The 20087-nt window shown below is 48.2% G+C and overlaps 2 protein-coding genes across 25 annotated transcripts in view; one reads left to right on the top strand and one right to left on the bottom strand.

Annotated features, from left to right (window-relative positions):
- Positions 1-20087, bottom strand: part of WDR37 (WD repeat domain 37) — a 69607-nt gene that overhangs the window by 24164 nt on the left and 25356 nt on the right. For 6 of the 13 annotated variants that reach the window (XM_063727007.1, XM_063727008.1, XM_063727006.1 and 3 more), the window contains 5 exons: positions 19611-19682; positions 12936-12980; positions 9992-10068; positions 2747-2981; positions 1318-1459 (listed from right to left, as the gene is read on the bottom strand). In XM_063727007.1, coding sequence (XP_063583077.1) covers positions 1318-1459; positions 2747-2981; positions 9992-10068; positions 12936-12980; positions 19611-19682 — 571 coding nt within the window. 13 annotated transcript variants of the gene reach the window in all.
- LOC129048411 (uncharacterized) lies at positions 3948-12747 on the top strand. Of its 12 annotated transcripts, none has more exons than XR_008510747.1 (3): positions 3967-4732; positions 9648-9766; positions 12586-12747. XR_008510747.1 is itself a non-coding variant. In XM_054523138.1 (3 exons), exons 1-3 carry the CDS (start codon positions 4487-4489, stop codon positions 12598-12600), a joined length of 375 nt encoding a protein of 124 aa, XP_054379113.1. In that variant the 5' UTR covers positions 3967-4486; the 3' UTR covers positions 12601-12747. The 12 variants fall into 12 exon arrangements, 5 of the variants coding, with proteins under 5 accessions (XP_054379110.1, XP_054379113.1, XP_054379109.1 ...); XR_008510746.1 differs by having other exon boundaries at positions 10314-12747; XR_008510745.1 differs by having other exon boundaries at positions 5226-9766; positions 10314-12747.

Below are 20087 nucleotides of genomic sequence, written 5' to 3'. Positions count from 1 at the left end.
TGGGCGACAGAAACAGACTCCGTCTATTAACAAACAAACAAACAAACAAGAAGTCCTATTTTCCTCTCCAACATCTTACTAACATTTTGAACATTAAATCTAAAACTTAGTCACTAACGTTAAACATATAAAACAGATTTTCATATTTAGAGTTCATTTATAAACCTTTCAATGCGCACTGCTTATCCAGACGTCAGGGTGGAGAGCAGCACTGGTGGGAGGTAGGGGGAGCACGGAGGAGTGAGGAGCGAGGAGCGGCCCGGAAGATCCCACAGGCATGGCTGGCAGGAGACTTGCCAGTGGACCACAATGGGGCATGATGGGGGAATGGGGAACACAGATTAAAAGAGAAGAACCAGGGAACACTCTAGGTAGACAGCCCCCGTGACTGGGCAGACGGTCTCATCATTGACTGAGCTGGGCCAGACTGGGGGAAGGAGGCGGTCACGGAAAGAACTGAAGAGTTCTGTTAAGACCTTACACGGCCGGGTGCGGTGGCTCACGCCTGTAATCCCAGCACTTTGGGAGGCCGAGACAGGCAGATCACGACGTCAGGAGATAGAGACCATCCTGGCTATCACAGTGAAACCCCATCTCTACTAAAAATACAAAAAACTAGCCAGGCGTGGTGGCGGGTGCCTATAGTCCCAGCTACTCGGGAGGCTGAGGCAGGAGAATGGCGTGAACCCGGGAGGCGGAGCTTGCAGTGAGCTGAGATAGCGCCACTGCAGTCCGGCCTGGGCAAAAGAGCGAGACTCCGTCTCAGGAAAAAAAAGACCTTATGCTTGAGTTGCCGGAGAGAAACCCAAGCAGAGAGGGACACACTGGATTGAGCGTCTATGTCTGTGTTTGCGCATCTATGTGTGTACCTTCTCCCAGAATGTACCACGCAGACACGTGTAAAAACAAAAACTAGATGGAAAAGATCCAGGAGATGCCCCATGGGTAGCAGTAACAGCTACCGCAGCTCCCATGGTGGCGTGGCCAGCTCCTGTGCTCAGCTACAGGCTCTGGCAGCCACAGGCTCTGGCAGCCCTGCTCTTCTCTAACCCTCTCCACCCACTCCCCCATTCTGTCTGCATTAAACTTCTTGAGAGAACATCAGAGGGTGCCTTCTCTTAATCTCCTATATCCTTTGAAATAGCCAAAATGGAGATAAATGTTTAGAAAAAGAATAGCAGAAGTTGAAAGGTAGTCATTTTTTTGAAAGATAGTAGAGTTGGAAATACTGAAAATTAAGGCTAGAATTAAGTTTTCATGTCAACCCACAGAACTTTTTCATGACTAAGGACAGATGTCTAAACTACCACAACTCACTCCGTGTGTCCCTGGAAAACATTCACCGAGTGGATGGAGGGGTCCCTGAAATCCCAGAGGCGGAAAGTCGTGTCACGGGAGGAGGTCACCACGAGCCGCTGGGTGGGGTGTGTGCAGCAGTGCGTCAACTCCTGGTCGTGCCCTGTAACCAAGATGGCAAAACACAAGGTCATCACCTGAGGAGCACACTGAGAGAGACGCTTTTCAACACCACAAGAACCCAAGAAGCCGTCTCTCTGAGAATGTGAACCTGACCTAATGGAATCACTCAGCAGCATGTGGGTCACAGTGGGGCAGGTTTTCCCTCAGAAGCTGAAGTCCTTTCAGCCGACCATGTCAAAGGAACAGAAAACCAAACAGGTGCATAACCCATTTTCTGACCCTAACAGTTAGAAGGTCAGGCAAATTAACAGGTTGAATGTGAGAACCACTTAAATCTTAATTCTTTGCTTAGAATATCTTCTAATGATACAACACTATGGGTCCTCAGTCAAATACAATCTTTAACGCTCATGCAGGAAATGCACTTAGAGACAGATTCGCAGAAGCAACTTCAGCAGGCAGAATCTCAAGATGGCCCCAAGCCACCCCCACCCCGTACATGCCTAACACCCTTCCCTTCAGTTAGGGCAGAGCCTGTAAATAGGATGAGATTATCTTTCTGGTAATTATGATACATTGTAAGGCAAAAAGGATTTTGCAGATGTAATTAAGGTCCCTAAATGAGTTGACTTTGAGTCCATCAAAGGGAAGATTGTCCTGGGTGGTCTGGCCTAGCCCTTAAAAAGGGTCCCAGAAGTTGGAGAGTTCAGAGCAGCAGGGGACCTCCAGCTGCAGAGGAAAGCGGCTGCTGTGTGGGAAAGGCATGCCCTGTGCAGGGACCCCGGGGCCAGGCACAGCCTCTGCATGCCCAGAGGAGCCCCGGCTGACAGCCAGCAAGAAGACAGGGCCTCAAACTCCAGCCACAAGAAGGAGCTCCTCCAATGACCAGCAGGCTTGGAAAAGGACCGCAGCCTCGGGGAAGTCCTGACCAGGCAGCACCCTCACTTAGGTCTTTGAGGGCCCAGGGAAAAGAGCAGCTACCACGGGCCCAGAATTCCTGACCTGGGAAACCATGAGGCCGTCAATTCCTGTCGTTTTAAGACACTAAGATCGTGGAAATTTGTTACAGAGCAATGGAAAACTAATACAACTACCATATGTCCAATATCTAGATACCACATGCTACAATTTAAAACCCCTGAAGACAAAATAAATTTAGCTACCAATAGTTCTATTATTAATACAAAGAATCTCCAAAAATTACCACGGAAGAGCCAAGAAGACAGACTCATTCTGGTCAAGAAGTAACTGGCAAGGTCAGACATAACCCATGGACATAAACTAACATGCACAGCCAGGAGGCGGCGGACTCAGAGAACCCAGGCACCTGTCAGAGAGTGAACGAGCTCGGACGTCTCCACGTCGTACAGGTTTGCCGTCCGGTCCCAGGAGGCAGTCACGGCCTGCTTCCCCCCAACCAGCCAGTCAGCGGCGATGACCACGCCCTGGTGGCTCTTGAGGGATGTCAGTGGGACGCGGATGGTGGGGCAGTCGCTGGACACGTCCCCATCGAGGTCGGGCTCGTCCTTGTCAGAGCACTCTACTTCATCTTCCCCAGATATCTGCTGCCAAAGGGAAGGCCAGAAAAGAAAGACATTTCCTGGAAATCTTGAGTTTCTTCTGACATAGCTACAAAATAGATGGTTCTCATTAATCTCTTGAGGACATATCCATCATGATGGCCACCACTAGGAGCCCGGTGCTGGCCACTGTGATGAGTATGTCCTCCTCTGACCCATAACTGCTGCCCGTGAACACCCATCAACTCTACAACCATCTCGTACAGAAAAAAAGTGGAATCCACAACACTGTCAACTGAACTACCATTTATTTCCACGCATCAACAGAATGGTAAATAAAATTATTTTCAACATTTAAGTTTTCATCAGTTACTAGTAGAAATGCAATGTAAAACTCACCAAATACAAATGAAAGTCAGTAATTTATCACATTACAAAAAAGCATTTTCATTCTCAAGACCCTATTTAAAATATACTTAGAATTCTATTGCTATAGTCATAAGAGTCTATTTTCCTTTGTAACATCAAGCCCCTGTCAAAGGCCAAGGCTAAAACAAACACATTACAGCCAGCTCTGTAAGAAAATCTGTATATTCATCCAACAAATATTTATCAGGGGCTGACAGAGTGCCAGTCCCCACCCCCAGCCCAGGTGCTGCTTACACAGTGCAGAAGAGGACAGATGGCTTCTGACATGCACACATGCAAAACTACGCTCAATCTAGCAGGTAGGAACTCTGGAGTGAAGACCCCTGGTAAAGCCCCTGCCCTCAGAGAACCTATGTTCCAGCAAAAGAGAGAGATCACACACACACACACACACGTTAGTATGGGGAGGTATGTCATATGTACACAAGTACTAGTACTGGAACTGATAGAGTTTGGAAATTTGTCCCAGCCCAAATCTCATGCTGAACTGGAATCCCCTGTGTTGGAGGCGGGGCCTGATGGGGGTGTCTGGCTCACGGGGGAGGATTCCTCATAGCCTGGTGCTGACCTCACAATAGTGACTGAGCTCTCACGAGATCTGGCTGTTTGGATGTGGGGCACCCCCCGCCCCCGCCTTGCTCCTGTTTCCATCACATGATGCCTTCTCCTGCTTCGCCTTCTGCTGTGAGTGAAAGCTCCAAGCTCCCTGAAGCCTCCCCAGAAGCCAAGCAGATGCTGGTGCCACGCTTCCTGTACAGCCTGCAGAACCAGCCAATTAAGCCTCTTTTCTTTATAAATTACCCGGTCTCAAATATTTTTTATAGCAATGCAAGAATGGCCTAACACAGGAACGTCATGAGCACATACACATTACTAGGGAACGCACATCACAGGGACGCACAGCAGCACGGGATCCCACGTCACAGGGATGCACAGCAGCACGGGAACGCACATCACAGGGACGCACAGCAGCACGGGAACACGTCACATGGACACACAGCTGCACCAGAACACGTCACAAGGACGCACAACAGCACGGGTTCCCACGTCACAGGGACGCACAGCAGCACGAGAACGCACGTCACAGGTACGCACAGCAGCAAGGGAACGCACGTCACATGGACGCACAGCAGCAAGGGAACGCACGTCACAGGGACGCACGGCAGCACGGGAACGCACGTCACACGGACGCACGGCAGCACGGGAACGCACGTCACACGGACGCACGGCAGCACGGGAACCCACGTCACATGGATGCACGGCAGTACGTAAACACGTCACAGGGACGCAGGGCAGCACGGGAACACATATCACATGGATGCAGGGCAGCACGGGAACACAAGTCAACATGGAGACAGAGTAAGGTGGTAGTAAGTTCTATGAAGTAAAATAAAACAGGACAAGGGGCAGCTGGATGGCGGCTGCTATTTTACATAGAATTACTGAGGAGGGACTCTCTGATGAGGTCGCACGTGAGTCAGATGTGAGGAAAGGAAGGGTTAAGTAAGGCTCGCCCGGGCTGAGGAACAACATTCCCGCCATGTGCGGAACAGCTAGGGGAGGCAAAGTCGGGAACAGCTCCTGTAATCCCGGGAGACTGGAAAAGACACCAGGTTTTATTCCGTGTGATGCAAAATCACCAGACGGCTGTCAGCGGGATGTGATGCCCGGTGTGTGCTGTGTGAACAAACTGCGGAGGGAACAGCGGAAGGGGCTGCTACGGGCAGAACTGTGGACCCAAATTCCTGTATTGAAGTCCTCACCCCAGGACCTCACAATGTGGCTGTTCGGAGAAAGGGGCTTTAAAGAGGTGATTAAGGTAAAATGAGACCACGAGAGTGGATCCTATTCCAATAGGACTGACGTCCTTGTAAGAAGAGATGAGGGCACAGACACTCCCAGAGGGATGAAGGACCCAGGAGAAGACGCCATCTATGAGCCATGGAAAGACGCCTCAGGAGGAACCAGCCCTGCTCACACCCTCATCTCGGGCTTCCAGCCTCCAGGACTGTGGGAACACGGATCTGTTGTTTAGAAGTCACCCTGCCTGTGGCACTTTGTTATGGCAGCCCCAGAAAACAACGGGGGAGACGGACAGGAGATGAGAGAAGTGCAGGTGAGAGAGGGTGGCCTGGAGCAGGGCGGGAAGAAAGAACCGAAGCGCCCTCTGCTGCAGGAGTGGCTGACAGGGTGATTTCCACAGGCAGTAAGAGAACAATACAGGCGTTCAGACCGTGGAAAGGTGTTTGGTCTAAAGCACTGGGTGACAGACAGGGACGTTTCCTGAGACGGGTGGCACAAGGAAAGGAACACCCAGAGACAGCAAGTTCAGGGCGGCACGCGCAGCTCAGTCGGGACGGGGGGCCCGAGGCTCACAAGGCTGGCAGAGGCCCCCAGACAGGCTGCAGCAGGGGGGTACTCGGGACATCACCTTGAAGGCACGGGGTGACAGGTGACAGCACTGCACGCGGCTGGGAAAACGGCTCTGGAGGGAGCATAGCAAACAGCCAGGAGCAGCCACAGGGTAAACCCCTCAAAGAAGAAAAAGAAGGCTGACGAAGTTAAACGAGTAACTCAGTGTAACCTAACTCACATGTGACAGTCATTCTGTTGGTCTAAATCTGTTTCCACTATGCCACCCAAACACTTCCTTATCAACACTGTGGATGTCAAGCAAAACTCACAGATGCAAATTTTAAAACACAAGACATCTGCCCAAAAGCTATAATGATTCAAGATGAACACAGATTTTAACAGATTAGAGTTTGTGTTAAAATTTAAAATTAGAACTGCTAAGCAAATCAAGAGTCAACACTGGCCGGCAAAAGCTTCAGAAAACAAAACTGCTTTCCACCTAAGGAGACTCATTTCATCCAGTAGTGCTGGAAGGAGCCTCCCACGCCGTTTCTGCAGGGACCTGGCCGTCCACAGGCTGCATTGCCTCCTCTTTATTAGGGAGGGCCCAACACAACTGTGTGTGCAGTGCTACCAGGACAGCTCAAGTGCTACCAGGACAGCTCAAGTCACGGCACATCACTCCTTTGAATTGCCTAAGCATCAATGCTGACCCTCCTCACCTCTCCACCACACCCACCATTAGTGCACATTTTGAATTTCCTAATTATCAATGCTCACCGTCCTCACCTCTCCACCACGCCCACCATCAGCGCACATTTCACTTGTTTCATCACTAAATGTGCGTGTTAGTGGACAGTGTTATGCGCTACATAATGAATAGTCTGGCAGTTCCACAAAGAGAACAAAACTGTGTTAATACACAATACATGCAGTTAAAAATGAACTATTATAACCTCTATTAGGACTAAAGAAAACTCATTTATCACTGGAATTTATTAACTGCTTAACTATCTCCACATAGAACAGTGTTTAGAATGTTCACAAAGCAGAAAACTCAAGGAATATTCCAAGATGAAAATATCAAAACTAGATTACTCTCATCCTTACAACAATCACAGCCCAATACAAACTGAAACTTCTAGACGTGTATGTGATTTACACTGTCTGCCTGGCACTGTTCCCACCTGTTTAGGCACTGAACGGGGGGGCTGAGCATGTGGGAAGATCACGCCACTAACATTTATCCTGTCATTGAAACTAGGGAGATAACTGCTCTCAGAGAAACATTCAGGCCTCTTTGTGATCATAAACATAGGGCACTGGGCTACCACAGAGAGCACAAGGCAAACAGTAAGTGAAGAATTTTATGAATTTATGGTATAAATACATGAATTCATTCTTCTCAATACACATCTTTTGTTACCTACGTTTAAATTTGAACCACATAAAATTGATGTCATACAGGCCATTAGTTGATGTGATGATAAAAGTCCATGAAAGATACACCAGATGTCTAATATTAAACAGATGAAACAGTAAGAAACAGGATCCAAACATAAACTGTAAGAGAGTGGATGGTAAACGTTTACTGTCTGTTGAAAGGAAGGCTGGAGCAGATGCATGCATACGGAGGTGAAGGAGCGTCTTTCTAGGCACTGTCTCAGTCAATACAGGCTGCCAAAACACAAGACTACAGGCCAAAAGGCTTCAACAACAGAAATTAGTTATTTTCCAGTTCTGGAGACTCTAAGTCCATGACCAAGGTGTCAACCAGTGCAGCTTCTGGTGAGTCTCCTCTTCCAATGTGTGGCACCGCCATCCTGCCGTGTGCCCCTGCCATCCTGCCGCGTGCCCACAGGGGCTCTTCTATTAATATTAGCACAGAGAGGCTGGGCACAGTGGCTCACGCCTGTAATCCCAGCACTTTGGGAGGCCAAGGAGGGCGGATCACGAGGTCAAGAGATTGAGACCATCTGGCCAACATGGTGAAATCCCGTCTCTACTAAAAATACAAAAATTAGCTGGGTGTGGTGGGACGCACCTGCAGTCCCAGCTACTCGGGAGGCTGAGGCAGGAGAATCCCTTGAATCCAGGAGGCAGAGGTTGCAGTGAGCCAAGATCACACCACTGCACTCCAGCCTGGGCAACAGAGCGAGACTCCATCTCAAAAAGAAACAAAAAACAAAAAAAAAACGGACAGATGGGGAAAGGGAGAGAGAGAGAGCATGCACACACAAGGGCAGCCATAATGGTGAGCTGTCTGGTGTCTCTTCTGACAAGGACACACTCATCCTATGGGATCAGGGCATCCCCTCCACTACCTCATTTTGCTTTAACCACTTCCTCAGAGGCCCCATCTCCAAATACAGCCACGCTGGGGGTTAGGGCTTCAACACAGATTTCTGGGGGATGGAGACATTCAGTTGAGAACATCCTGTCCCTGGCCTCCCCTAAATTCATGTCCTTCTTGCATGGCAAATACAGTCATCCCATCCCAACAGCCCCAGAAGTCTTATTCCAGCATCAGCGCTAAGGTGTGAAGTCCCAAGTCTCAACAAAACATCACCTGAATCAGGACTGGGTGGGACTCAGAGTTCAATTCGCCCACCCTGAAGCTGAGCTCCCCTCCAGCCGTAAACCACGGAACCCAAACAAGTTACATGTTCCCAAAATACAACAGTAGGGCAGGCACTGGACAGACGCTCCCTTTCCAAAAGAGAGAAAGAGGCAACAGGGAAAGGGTGGCGGGGCCCAAGCAAGTCCAAAACCCCACAAGGCAAACTCCACGAGCTCTTCAGGCTCCAGAGAGACCCTCTTGGTCTGGATGCGCCACCCTCCAGGCATGCTGGGGCAGGGGCGTCACCCCCTTGGCTCAGCCTGGCAACCCCACCCCCACAGCACTGGACCATGGGCAACCTGGCCCTGAAACCAAGGAGGCTCCCACACTTCGAAACCAAGGAAGAAACAGGCCCTCGTCCTAGGACTGCAGTGAGAGCTGCAGCCGTGCCAATCTCAGAATCACCTTCAGGGACATTCTTCCCTCATCTTGAAGGATGGTAAAGGTTCTCGCCCAGGCAGCTCTGGTTTCCGTGCTGTGGAATCCCAGCAGTCTGATGCCTTCCTTCATTCTGTCCCCACCGTGTCTCCTCTGGTTCGAGCTGACGGGGTCTCTGGGTGTAATCCCATCTCCAGTCCTGGACCCTGCTGCGGTGGGTGCTTAAAGCCTTGGCTTCCACCCACACTCACCTCCCTGTCAACTGACTGTTCAGACAAACTCTGCATATTATCTTCGGAACAGGCTTTCTCTTTTTTTCGTAACAGGCATAGGCTGGGGATTTCCCAAATCTTACAAGTTCTCATCCCCTTTTCCTTAACAACTCTTTCAGAGTATCTCCGTCCTTTCATACTTTATTATAAGCGAGGAGAGCAGCCAGGCTGCACCTTCAAAATTTCATTCACAAGATCTCAGCTCAGCCAAGTCCTCCGCCATTTTGTAATGAGGATCACTTTCTTCCGGTTCTCTGTAATCTGTCCCTCGCCTCCTCTAAGCCTCAGCAGAAGGGCCTTCAACATCCACTTCTCCACAACATTCTGTCTATGATACCTGCATTCTCTGAGACACTAGAAGCTTTCTCTCCAGCTCTCCCCTTTCCTCTCTGAGCCTTCACCCGAGTCACCATCAATGTCCATATTTCTACCAACAAGCTCTTCACAGCTATCGAGGCTTTCTCCAGCAGGTACCTGAAAACGCCTGCAGCATCTACCCATTCCCAGTCCCAAAGCCATGTCCACATTTTCAGGCATTTCTTAAGCAGCTCCCCACTTTGTGGTACTAAAATCTGTCTTAGTTTGCTCTGGCTGCCGTAACAAAATACCACAGACTGGGTGATTTATAAAAAACAGAAACTTATTTTCTCACAGTTCTGGAGGCTGGAAGTCCAAGATCAAGCCAATTCAGGTTCTGGGGCGGGCTCATCCTTACAGACGGCCGCCCTCTGGCTCTGCTCTTACATGACGTGACAAAGAGATTGAGAACACAGGTGAGCTCTCCACTGTCTCCTCTTATGAGGACCTCATGCAACCTCACTGAACCTTACCTACTTCCTTAGAGGCCCAATCTCCAAATTCAACCATACCGGGGGTGAGGCCTTCAACACTGAACTTGGGGGGACACAAACATTCCGTCCATGACGATATTATAAATGGATTCTCAGATTCGCAGACATCAGCATCCTACACACTCGCAGGTAAGGAAAGGTGCTTACACTAGTGTCAGCAACAGGCTGGGGTGTCGGCAGCTGCACCGCGTATCTCCAGATATGAGCAGTCTGATCTCCAGAAGCTGAAGAGAGAAATCGGGGAAAGTTACCCAAGGCACAGACCATGGTAAAATGCGCTCTTCACCGCCACTACGGCTAAGCAACAGCAGTCAGACCTTTCCGGCTTAGTGACCACTTAGTGAGATGAATGTACTTTTTACTTAAATAACTCTTTTCTGAGACTGCATAATGCTATTGAAAAGAGAGTACATGTCCAAAATTGAGGAAATAATGATTACTTATAAAACTATTTCACCTTTCATTTTAGCATAGAAAGTCCTGGAAGTTCAGAGAAAATGTACAGATAGTAGATTTTCCTCTCCATCTATCTAACCTAAGAAACCCTATCATATCAGAACTTAGAGCTGCAATCAACTCTGAGATGTTCGGGAAAGCGACACTCATCTCCATCCATTCAACACAGAGGCCCTTTCAATGGGCCAGGCACCTATCAGCACTACTCATGTGTGCGGCTCCGGTCTCGCTCTGTTTTCAGCAGCCAGTTTGCGAGGAAACGCTTTGACTGAGGATTGGAAAGACAAAAGGACAGCACTGCAGGGCACAGAACAGGCCTCGGACACCAGCATGGCCACGTCTCACCCACACACGGGCAGGCTGGCTTCCACCTTCTCTTCACTGCCACCCAACTTCTCTAAAGGAGCTGCTCTGAGCTGATGCAGCACGTTTTATGCAAATGAATGTACTGCCCGGACTTGCAACTCCTCCTCAAATCAACATCATGCCCAATCCGAGTCTAACTCTCCCCTCTCCATGCTCGTTACCTGACATTTCCCAGTCTAACCCTCCTCTCTCCATGCTCGTTACCTCACGTTTCCCAGTCTAACTGTCCTCTCTATCCCCATTAGCTCATGTTTCCCAGTCTAACTCTCCCCTCTCCATGCTCGTTACCTCACATTTCCCAGTCTAACCCTCCTCTCTCCATGCTCGTTACCTCACTTTTCCTAGTCTAACCCTCCTCTCTCCATGCTCGTTACCTCACTTTTCCTAGTCTAACCCTCCTCTCTCCATGCTCGTTACCTCATTTCCCCTCTAACTCTCCTCTCTCCATGCCTGTTACCTCACGTTTCCCAGTCTAACTTTCCTCTCTCCATGCTAGTTACCTCACGTTTCCCGGTCTAACTCTGCCCTCTCCATGCCCGTTACCTCACATTTCCCAGTCTAACCTCCTCTCTATCCCCATTACCTCACGTTTCCCAATCTAACCCTCCTCTCTCCATGCTCCTTACCTCACTTTTCCTAGTCTAACCCTCCTCTCCATGCTCGTTACCTCATGTTTCTCCTCTAACCCTCCTCTCTCCATGCTCATTACCTCGTTTCCCAGTCTAACTCTCCTCTCTATACCCATTACCTCACGTTTCCCAGTCTAACTCTCCTCTCTATACCCATTACCTCACGTTTCCTAGTCTAACCCTCCTCTCTATCCCCATTACCTCATGTTTCCCAGTCTAACTCTCCCTTCTCTATGCCCATTATCTCCTGTTTCCAAGTCTAACTCTCCACTCTCCATGTTCATTACCTCACGTTTCCCAGTGTAACTCTCCTCTCTATCCCCATTATCTCACGTTTCCCAGTCTAACTCTCCTCTCTATGACCATTACCTCACGTTTCCTAGTCTAACTCTCCCCTCTCTACACTCATTACCTCATGTTTCCAAGTCTTCATCAGTTCCTGGATGTGTCTGGTTCCACCCTCTTTTCCTTTGGTTTGAATCTGGACACATCTAACTGCCACCAGTCTCCTTGCCCCTTTCCAATCATCCCGCAAACCGCCAACTTCGTAAGGTGTAAACTCCTTGTCTGCTTCAGTCTTCACACACGTATGAAGGTGAAAGTCAGCTATGTGGTCTAGGCCTGCTCAAAATGACTCTCAGTCTAACCCTCCCACCACATTTCCCTCTCACATAGAAACTCCAACCAAACCGCATGACTCGCTGCATCCCACACACTGGAAGGACCTGTCGCTGGGGCTCCTTCTTAAACAACTCCACCTGCATGAAGCGGCCAGTCATCTCAACCTCGGTGTTCTATTCCTGGGTCAGCACAATTTGGCCCATAGGCGAAACTCAGACAGCCACCCACTTTTGTGAATAAGTAGACACAGCCATGTCCACTCATCAGTGTACTGTCTGCTGCTTTTATGCTGCAACAGCAGAACTCAGTACTGGCGACAGAGCCTGAATGTCCCGCAAAGATGAAAATATTCACTGCTTATTCCTTTACAGAAAAATCATAAGGACCTCTGGTCTACTGAAAGCCTACACACATCCTTCGACATCATCACCAATGTCCCTGGGCTATCATGGGGATCTGTGGGGGTCTGACAATCTCACAGGAAAAGTCCTCAGTACTGTAAGGTTACCCTCCAAAAGCAACCAAGGAAGGCACGTTTTTAAAACTACTCTGAAATTATGGCAAATCCAAGCTACCACGGGTTAGGTAAATTACCCAGAAAGAAGTAAAAATGCTGACATTGGCAACTTGCCGTGTCTCTGTGCTACTTTTCTCTTTTCTCCGTATCAGATCCCTACAATCTAAAGGAACAGAATGATAACCACAGGGCCTCAAGGAGCTCCGTCTACAGGAACCGCGGGGAGAACAACAAACATGGTGATGCTGTACGGAAAGGCTTCGAGAAGACCGTGAAGCCATCTTCATCTCACAATAAATCCAACTGCTTATCCACTACTGTCTCTAGAAAGTACTGCTCAATGTCTTTTCCTTTATCCATTTCTCATTTAATTGATAAAATGTCTACTAAAGATTAACTTTCATAAAAGCCATGGATTTATTCTGCTACGATAAGAAAGGAATATTTATAGTTGTTTTAAGATCATCTATCATTTGTTCAATAAAGAAAAAAATCAACATACCAGTGAGAGCCAACTGCTCTGAGGGATGAAATTTGATAGAATTTACTGCAAAATAAAAATATGATAAAAACAGGTTTAAAGTGACAAAAACATGTTATCAACATTTATTAGCTATAGCGTGTATTTCAAAGTCAACATTAAAAGAACTATGAGTTCAATATTAGATCCTCCACTCAGTTAAATTATAGATAAATGTGTGAATTAGAACAGAGGCACAATAAAAACAACTAAGGTATGAACCACCAAATCGCTACAGTTTAGGACCCCAGGAAAAGGATATTCATCATCTAGTTCTTTTTATAGACAAAGATGTCATTTTTAGCTAAAAATAAATCAGGATAAAAAAAGAAAACATAATTATGACAACGGGTGAAGACAAATTATAGTGTGGCAGACACAATTTATTACCATAAGCCCTGCCCCACCCGCCTTCCTTCCCAGCCTGAGGACCCCAATCTGTTCTGTGACTAGTAGAGACCCCAGGACCCCAGAGAGCATAATCTCTGCCAGCCTCAGAGAATGAATCAGGACTGGGTTATGCAGGCTATGATGTCCTCCTACTCTCTTTACAAAAGCAGTATTTGGCAGAGGTCTTTTTTTTTTTTTTTTTTTTTTTTTTTTTTTGGTGAGATAGGGTCTCACTCTGGTTGCCTAGGCTGGAATGCAATGGCGCGATCTCAGCTCACTACAGCTTTGACCTTCAAGACTCAGGTGATCCTCCCACCTTAGCCTCCCAAGTAGCTGGGACCACAAGAATGTACCACCACACCTGACTAGTTTGGGGTTTCTTTGTATTTTTAGTACAGACAGGGTCTTGCCATTTTTAGTAAAGACAGCGTCGGGCCAGGCACAGTGGCTAACGCCTGTAATACCAGCACTTTAGGAGGCCAAGGCAGGTGGACCACGAGGTCAGGAGATTGAGACCACGGTGAAACCCCGTCTCTACTAAAAATGCAAAAAATTAGCTGGGGACTGTGGCGGGCGCCTGTAGTCCCAGCTACTCGGGAGGCTGAGGCAGGAGAATGGCGTGAACCCGGGGGGGGCGGAGCTTGCAGTGAGCCGAGATCGCGCCACTGCACTCCAGCCTGGGCCACAGAGCGAGACTCCGTCTCAAAAAAAAAAGACAGGGTCTTTTGTATTTTTAGTAGAGACACGGTCTTTTGTATTTTTAGTAGAGACAGGGTCTTGCCATGTTGCCCAGGCTGGTCTCAAATTCCTGCCCACTTCGGCCTCCCAAAGTGCTGGGATTACAGGTGTGAGCCACCGCGCCCGGCCAGAGGTCTGAGGAAGCTATCATTTTCTTGAAAAAGGAGCATGAGACCCTGGCACTTCACCTTCCCCCTTGCTCCTGTCTTGAATGTAGACAGAATAGCTTGACATGTGGTCAGCAAGACCACAAGCACACACATAAATGCCAGCATTGAACACACAGCCCGGCTCCACAGGCCTGACCTAGTCTGGAGCCCACACTGCCCACCTGGGATCTTCCCGAAGCAAATGACAGGGATTGGGATGGGGTGAGCTACCGTCAGTCAGCACCAGTCAGCAGAGCAAAGAGCTGACTCGTGTCACTCTGGGGACACCAACCCTTATTTCCACCCCTTGTGAAGAAAATGCATGTCCCTAACATAGAACATATAGGAAATTTTACCAAATCTGAATAGGTTATCTCCGTAACAAAATGTTGGTAGCTATACCATTAGAATTATATTTTTCTAAGGAACTAAATGAAAAATGCTAGAAGATAGCCTCATTATTAATATTAAAATACAGATAGCTGTGGGAAAAACTGGTGGAAACCATGTACACTTATAAGCAATAAACTTAAGCACTCAATGGAGCTAAAACCAAATGATCACTAGAACCACTAACAAACAGTATTAATGCTTCCAATTTCGATGAGAAATTTTGGTAAGATCAATGATCAGTTTTCACTTTATCATTTCTATCCCAACCTTCAGCTAATCACAAACGAAGCTGGGCCACTGTGGGGTGTGGGTGGAAGGCACCACACCACAAAGGAGGGGGAGGGCAGGCACATGGTGACGGGAGCTGTGGAGGCAGTTTCTTTGCAGCGCTGCTCACACAGGCATAATAATGTGAAAACTGACCCCTTATCTTACAAGATCGGCACAGAATCATGTTGGGGTGAGGATGGAAACCACGCCTGTTTAACAAGGCCCTCGAGAGAGCTCAATCATCCCCGGTCACCTTCCACAGTGGACGGTCAACAGGCGGGCTGGAGCAGGAAGGCCGGGGCAGCACTGTGAGCCATGATTTAAAGGCGCGGCAGCAGAATCCATGGGCACCTGACCCAATCCACAGCGGCCACGAGGGGAGCGGAAACGGGGATGCCAGCCACGGCTACCCTTCATCCAGTGTCAAAGGCACTGGCTCTTTCCATCACGTGCACATTTAACTGTCATAAAATTTAAGCTGAAATCTAAAGAGAGAAGAACAAAGGGGACAACAACCTCTGCCACCAGTGTCACCTCTGCCTCTGAGAGGCGCAGACACAGTGAAACTGGGACCCTCACCCATTTTCCTCTCCTGGGGGCCAGAGCGGGGAGTCTGCTGTTGGGCATTTTGCGCAGAGGACCCAAGAGGAAAGAGGCAGAGTGTGATTCAGGGTCGACACCATCTCCTTGTAGAGTTGTACTGATTCAACTCCCACCAGCCCCACCACTCCCTTTAGTTAGGTCAACTTAGAGATCAAAACATCTCCAGGCCAGGCACGGTGGCTCACACCTGTAATCCCAACACTTTGGGAGGCCGAGACGGGCGGATCGCCTGATGTCGGGAGTTCAAGACCAGCCTGACCAACATGGTGAAACCCTATGTCTACTAAAAATACAAAACTTAGCTGGGCGTGGTGGCATGTGCCTGTACTCCCAGCTACTCGGGAGGCCGAAGCAGGACAATCCTTTGAACCAGGGATGCGGAAGTTGCAGTGAGCCGAGATCCTACCACTGCACTCCAGCCTGGTGACAGAGCAAGACTCCATCTCAAAAAATAAATTAATTAAAAATAAATTTAAAAAAAATACAAAATTTAGCCAGGCATGGTGCGGGCACCTGTAATCCCAGCTACTCGGGAGGCTGAAGCAGGAGAATCGTTTCAACGTAGGAGGCGGAGGTTGCAGCGAATGGAGATCGTACCACTGCACTCCAGCCTGGGTGACAGAGTGGGACTCCGTCTCAAAAAAAGAAAAATCCCCTAGTGGAAAAACACAAACACAAGCCCCAGGAGGAAGAGGAGAAACACACGCAACACGACAATGTGCCAGAAACACAGGCGTCTTCTCCCCTCTCTGACACCTCTCTAAATGCAGGAGGCATCCTGGAAGAAACAGGCACAGACCCACAAAGAAAGAACTAAAGAAACGATAAGCGAAGAGACGACACCAAATACTGGAGGCCAGAAGAGCAGATGGTGACGGTGAGTGGGTGAACACGGGAAGGTTCAATTAACCTGCGTGAAGAACGGAAAGCCAACAAAAAACAAGCCAGGCATAAGAACAGGAAGAGACTTCTTCCTGCTGGGACAAGGCAGCCTCTATGGATCCACTCAAACCCCCTACTAGAATTAATTATAAAAGCTGCAGATAAACAGCAAAAAATAAACAAAAGGCTTTAAGTCATCATGGAAGCCCTGAGGCCCCCAGGCCCAGAGGCCCCAGAGGGAAGCACTGAAAGCCCCACTACCTGACGCACTCCCTCAAGGCACAGAGACCAGCCAGAGCGAGGGTGCAGTCCAGACGTGAGGGGCCGTGACAGGAGCTGAGGCCGGATCCCTCAGGAGAGGCAGCCAGGAAGGAGCGGGCCAGCTGCTCGCCTCCCCCAGGCACTGACAGCACCTAAAATGGCCATGAGGGCGGACACCAAGCAGAAAGCAGCCTCTAAGAGCTAACACGGAGAGGACTGGCAGATGAAACTAAAGCTCGGGGCCTGTGAAGGCACACCCTTGAAAGACAACTCCCTTAGAACAAGGGAAAGCGAGAGGAACAGCAGAGCCCCGAAAGCCTGAAACCCATTGGCCACCAACCCTTAAGTCAATCAAGGCTTGCCATCCACTCTATCTGCTGGCCAAGGGAAAATTAAATCCCCTCTAGAGAAGAGAAATGACTATGCGTGTATGTACATGTCTGTGTGTGGATGCAGGCATACTCCGTTTTATTACCCTTCACTTTACTGCGCTTTGTAGGTACTGGATTTTTTACAAATTGAGGGTTTGTGGCAACCCTGCGTTGAACACCTAATTGCCACCATTTTTCCAACAGCATGTGTTCACTTCATGTGTCTGTGACACGTTGGTAATCCTTGCAATATTTCAAACTTTTTCTTTTTTTTTTTTTAATTTCTTTTTGCCAGCACTTTGACCTTGGATTTTTGCATTATTATTATATCTGTTAATAGCGACCTGTGATCTCTGATGCTACCATTGCCATTTTGGGGGGAGGCACAAACCACACCCACATAAGACCACAAACTTACTCAATAAATGTTGTGGGAGTTACGACTGCTCCACCAACCAGCCTTTCTCTCATCTCTCCCTCTGCTCAGGCCTCTCTACTCCCTGAGACAAAACAATACTAAAATTAGGCCAATTCATAACCCTACAATGGCCTCTAACTATTCCAATGAAAGGAAGAGTTGCACATTGCTCCCTTTAAATCAAAAGCTAGAAATGATTAAGCTTAGTGAGGAAGGCAAGTCAAAAGCTGAGACAGGCTGAAAGCTGGGCATCTTGCACCAAACAGCCAACTTCTGAATGCAAAGGAAAAGTTCTCGAAGGAAAGTAAAAGCGCTATTCCGGTGAACACACAAATCATAAGAACGCCGATACACAGCAAGTTTGAGTGGTCGGGACTGATTAAACCAGCCACAACATTCCCTTTAGCCGCAGCCTAATTCAGAGCAGGGCCCTGACTCTCTTCAATTCCTTGAGGGCTGTGAGAGGTGAGGGAGCTGCGGAAGAAAAGCTGGAAGCTGGCAGAGAGTTGTTTATGAGGTTTAAGACGCCGTCTCCACAACATAAAAGTATAAGGTGAAGCAGCAAGTGCTGATGGAGAAGCTGCAGCAAGTTCTCCAGAAGATCCAGCTGAGCTCATTGGTGAAGATGGTTACTCTAAACAACAGGTTTTGAATGCAAACAAACAGCCTTATATTGAAAGAATATGCCATCTAGTACTTTCCTAGCTAGAGAGGAGACATCTCTCCTTCAAAACTTCAAGGGACAGGCTGACTCTTGTTAGAAGTGAATGCGGCTGGTGACTTTCAGCTGAAGTCAATGCTCACTTGCCATTCCAAAAATCCCAGGGCCCTTAAGAATTACACTACATCTCCTCTACCTGTCCTCCATAAATGGAACAACAAAGCATGGATGACAGTACATCTGATGACAGCATTGTTAACTGAGTATTTTAAGCCTACTATTAAGATCTACAACTTTCATAATACAACTGGCTCATTGACAATGCACCTGCTCATCCAAGAGCTCTGATGGAGATGTACAAGATGAATGCTGATTTCATGCCTACTAACACAACATCCATTCTGCAGCCCAGGGATCAAGGAGTCATTTTGACTTTCAAGTCTTAAGTTTTTAGCCTATGCACATATATTTAATTTTTTTTAACGTTTTTGAAGAGGAAATTTGAATGAGGAAACAGAATACAGTGCTCGTTCCTGTAATAGCATTTTGCTCTACATTTGAGCACCAATCACACACACGCTAGGCACTGCTAGAAAACTGCAGGTGACACTGTGGCACCCCAGCCAGTCTGTGGGATGCCAGGGGAGGAAGACAGGTAAGAAGGCAGCACGGAGGAGGGGGTCTAACATGGGTAAGGCGCCAGCCTGTCTACACACTAAGGGGAAATGTCCAGGGCAAGAAAGAGAAGACACGGTGACAGCAGGAATGGCCGAAGGAGAGGAGGTCCTGGGAAAGGGGAGGGGAAGGCTCCACAGCTCATCAGGGCCCTGGGGACAGGCAGACAGGCGCTCAGAGCCACGGGCCCCACCCACACCTGTCCCTCTGTGCACACAGACGATGCCACCTGTCAGCCTGGCAGCGTGGAGGGTGTGAAGGAGAGCGAGTGAGCAGGTGAAGAGGGCACTGCGGGGAAAGGAACCACACAACACATGCGAGAGGAAACAGAAACAAAGTCTGGTCAGGAAACTGGTACACACACAGCTCTAAGTGAAAAGGCAGAAAAGAGCTACGTGGACAGCGTTAACTACGTGGACAGCATTAACTACGTGGACAGCATTAACTACAGGCACGCAAGCACATTCATGGAGTATCCTTTATTGAATACATCCAAGTTATCACTACATCAAAAGTAAACCTCTAAAACAGATATGTATTTTGTGATAAATAATGCACACATTTCAGTTACAAAATTTCCTACATATGGTTTATATACAACATTAAATAAAATGCAGACTAAGACGATATGTACATTGTTTAGGGAGTTAAGCTTTTCCCTGTTATTGAGCCCATACAAGCTCAAGACAGAGTTATCCCAGTCTCTGCACAGACCACACTGTCCCCTGACAACCGAAACAGTAAGGCTTCCTACGGAGTAGCAGCTGGCTTTATCATGCACGATTTTAAAAACACACTGGAGGAGGCAATGGCCTCTGGCTACGGCACTCCTTAGGCAGTGCTTACCTGAGCCCACGTGGCCTGCGTACTTGACTAGGCACTTCCCGGTCTCTATGCTCCACAGCAAAGCCGTGTGATCTGCAAGATGGAAATGAGGAAGTCAGAACTTAGCTATCATCAGTTTATAGTTTTTCAAAAGAAAGAATAAGACAAATACTCTAAAAATGGGAAGTTACACTACCACTGATATCTCTTCCACCTTTGATTCTATTACTCTGTACGCTTCAACTGATCAAAGAAAACATTTCCCAAATGGGAGAAGCTGTGACCTGCCTGAGGCCATGGAGTCAGCTAACGGACAACCAGAGACTCGATTTCCTACTTTACTATCAGGCTGGCTGCATCATGCTGGAAAATGACAGACAGAGGTCGTTCCCATCACAGTTTCATTACTTTATTAAAGTATTAAAATGTTCCAGAACATCCCCCAGAGTTCAAATTCAAACAGCATCCAAATCCAGTTACAACTGTTGAGATAAGCAT

The sequence above is a fragment of the Pongo abelii genome, chromosome 8 (genome assembly GCF_028885655.2).
Source record: "Pongo abelii isolate AG06213 chromosome 8, NHGRI_mPonAbe1-v2.0_pri, whole genome shotgun sequence".
NCBI lineage: Eukaryota > Metazoa > Chordata > Mammalia > Primates > Hominidae > Pongo > Pongo abelii.
The sequence above is the reverse complement of the archived record's forward strand: the minus strand, read 5'-3'. Positions and strand labels throughout refer to the sequence as shown.

Bases quoted from the DNA above. Each gene is read 5' to 3' on its own strand.
- LOC129048411 (XM_054523133.1), top strand. From the start codon at position 4,487: ATGGACGCACAGCAGCAAGGGAACGCACGTCACAGGGACGCACGGCAG. The intron at 4,728-9,647 runs GTAAGGTGGTAG...ATTTTCTCACAG, and splicing joins CAAGTCAACATGGAGACAGA to TTCTGGAGGCTGGAAGTCCA. The intron at 9,767-10,313 runs GTGAGCTCTCCA...CTTTCATTTTAG, and splicing joins CAAAGAGATTGAGAACACAG to CATAGAAAGTCCTGGAAGTT.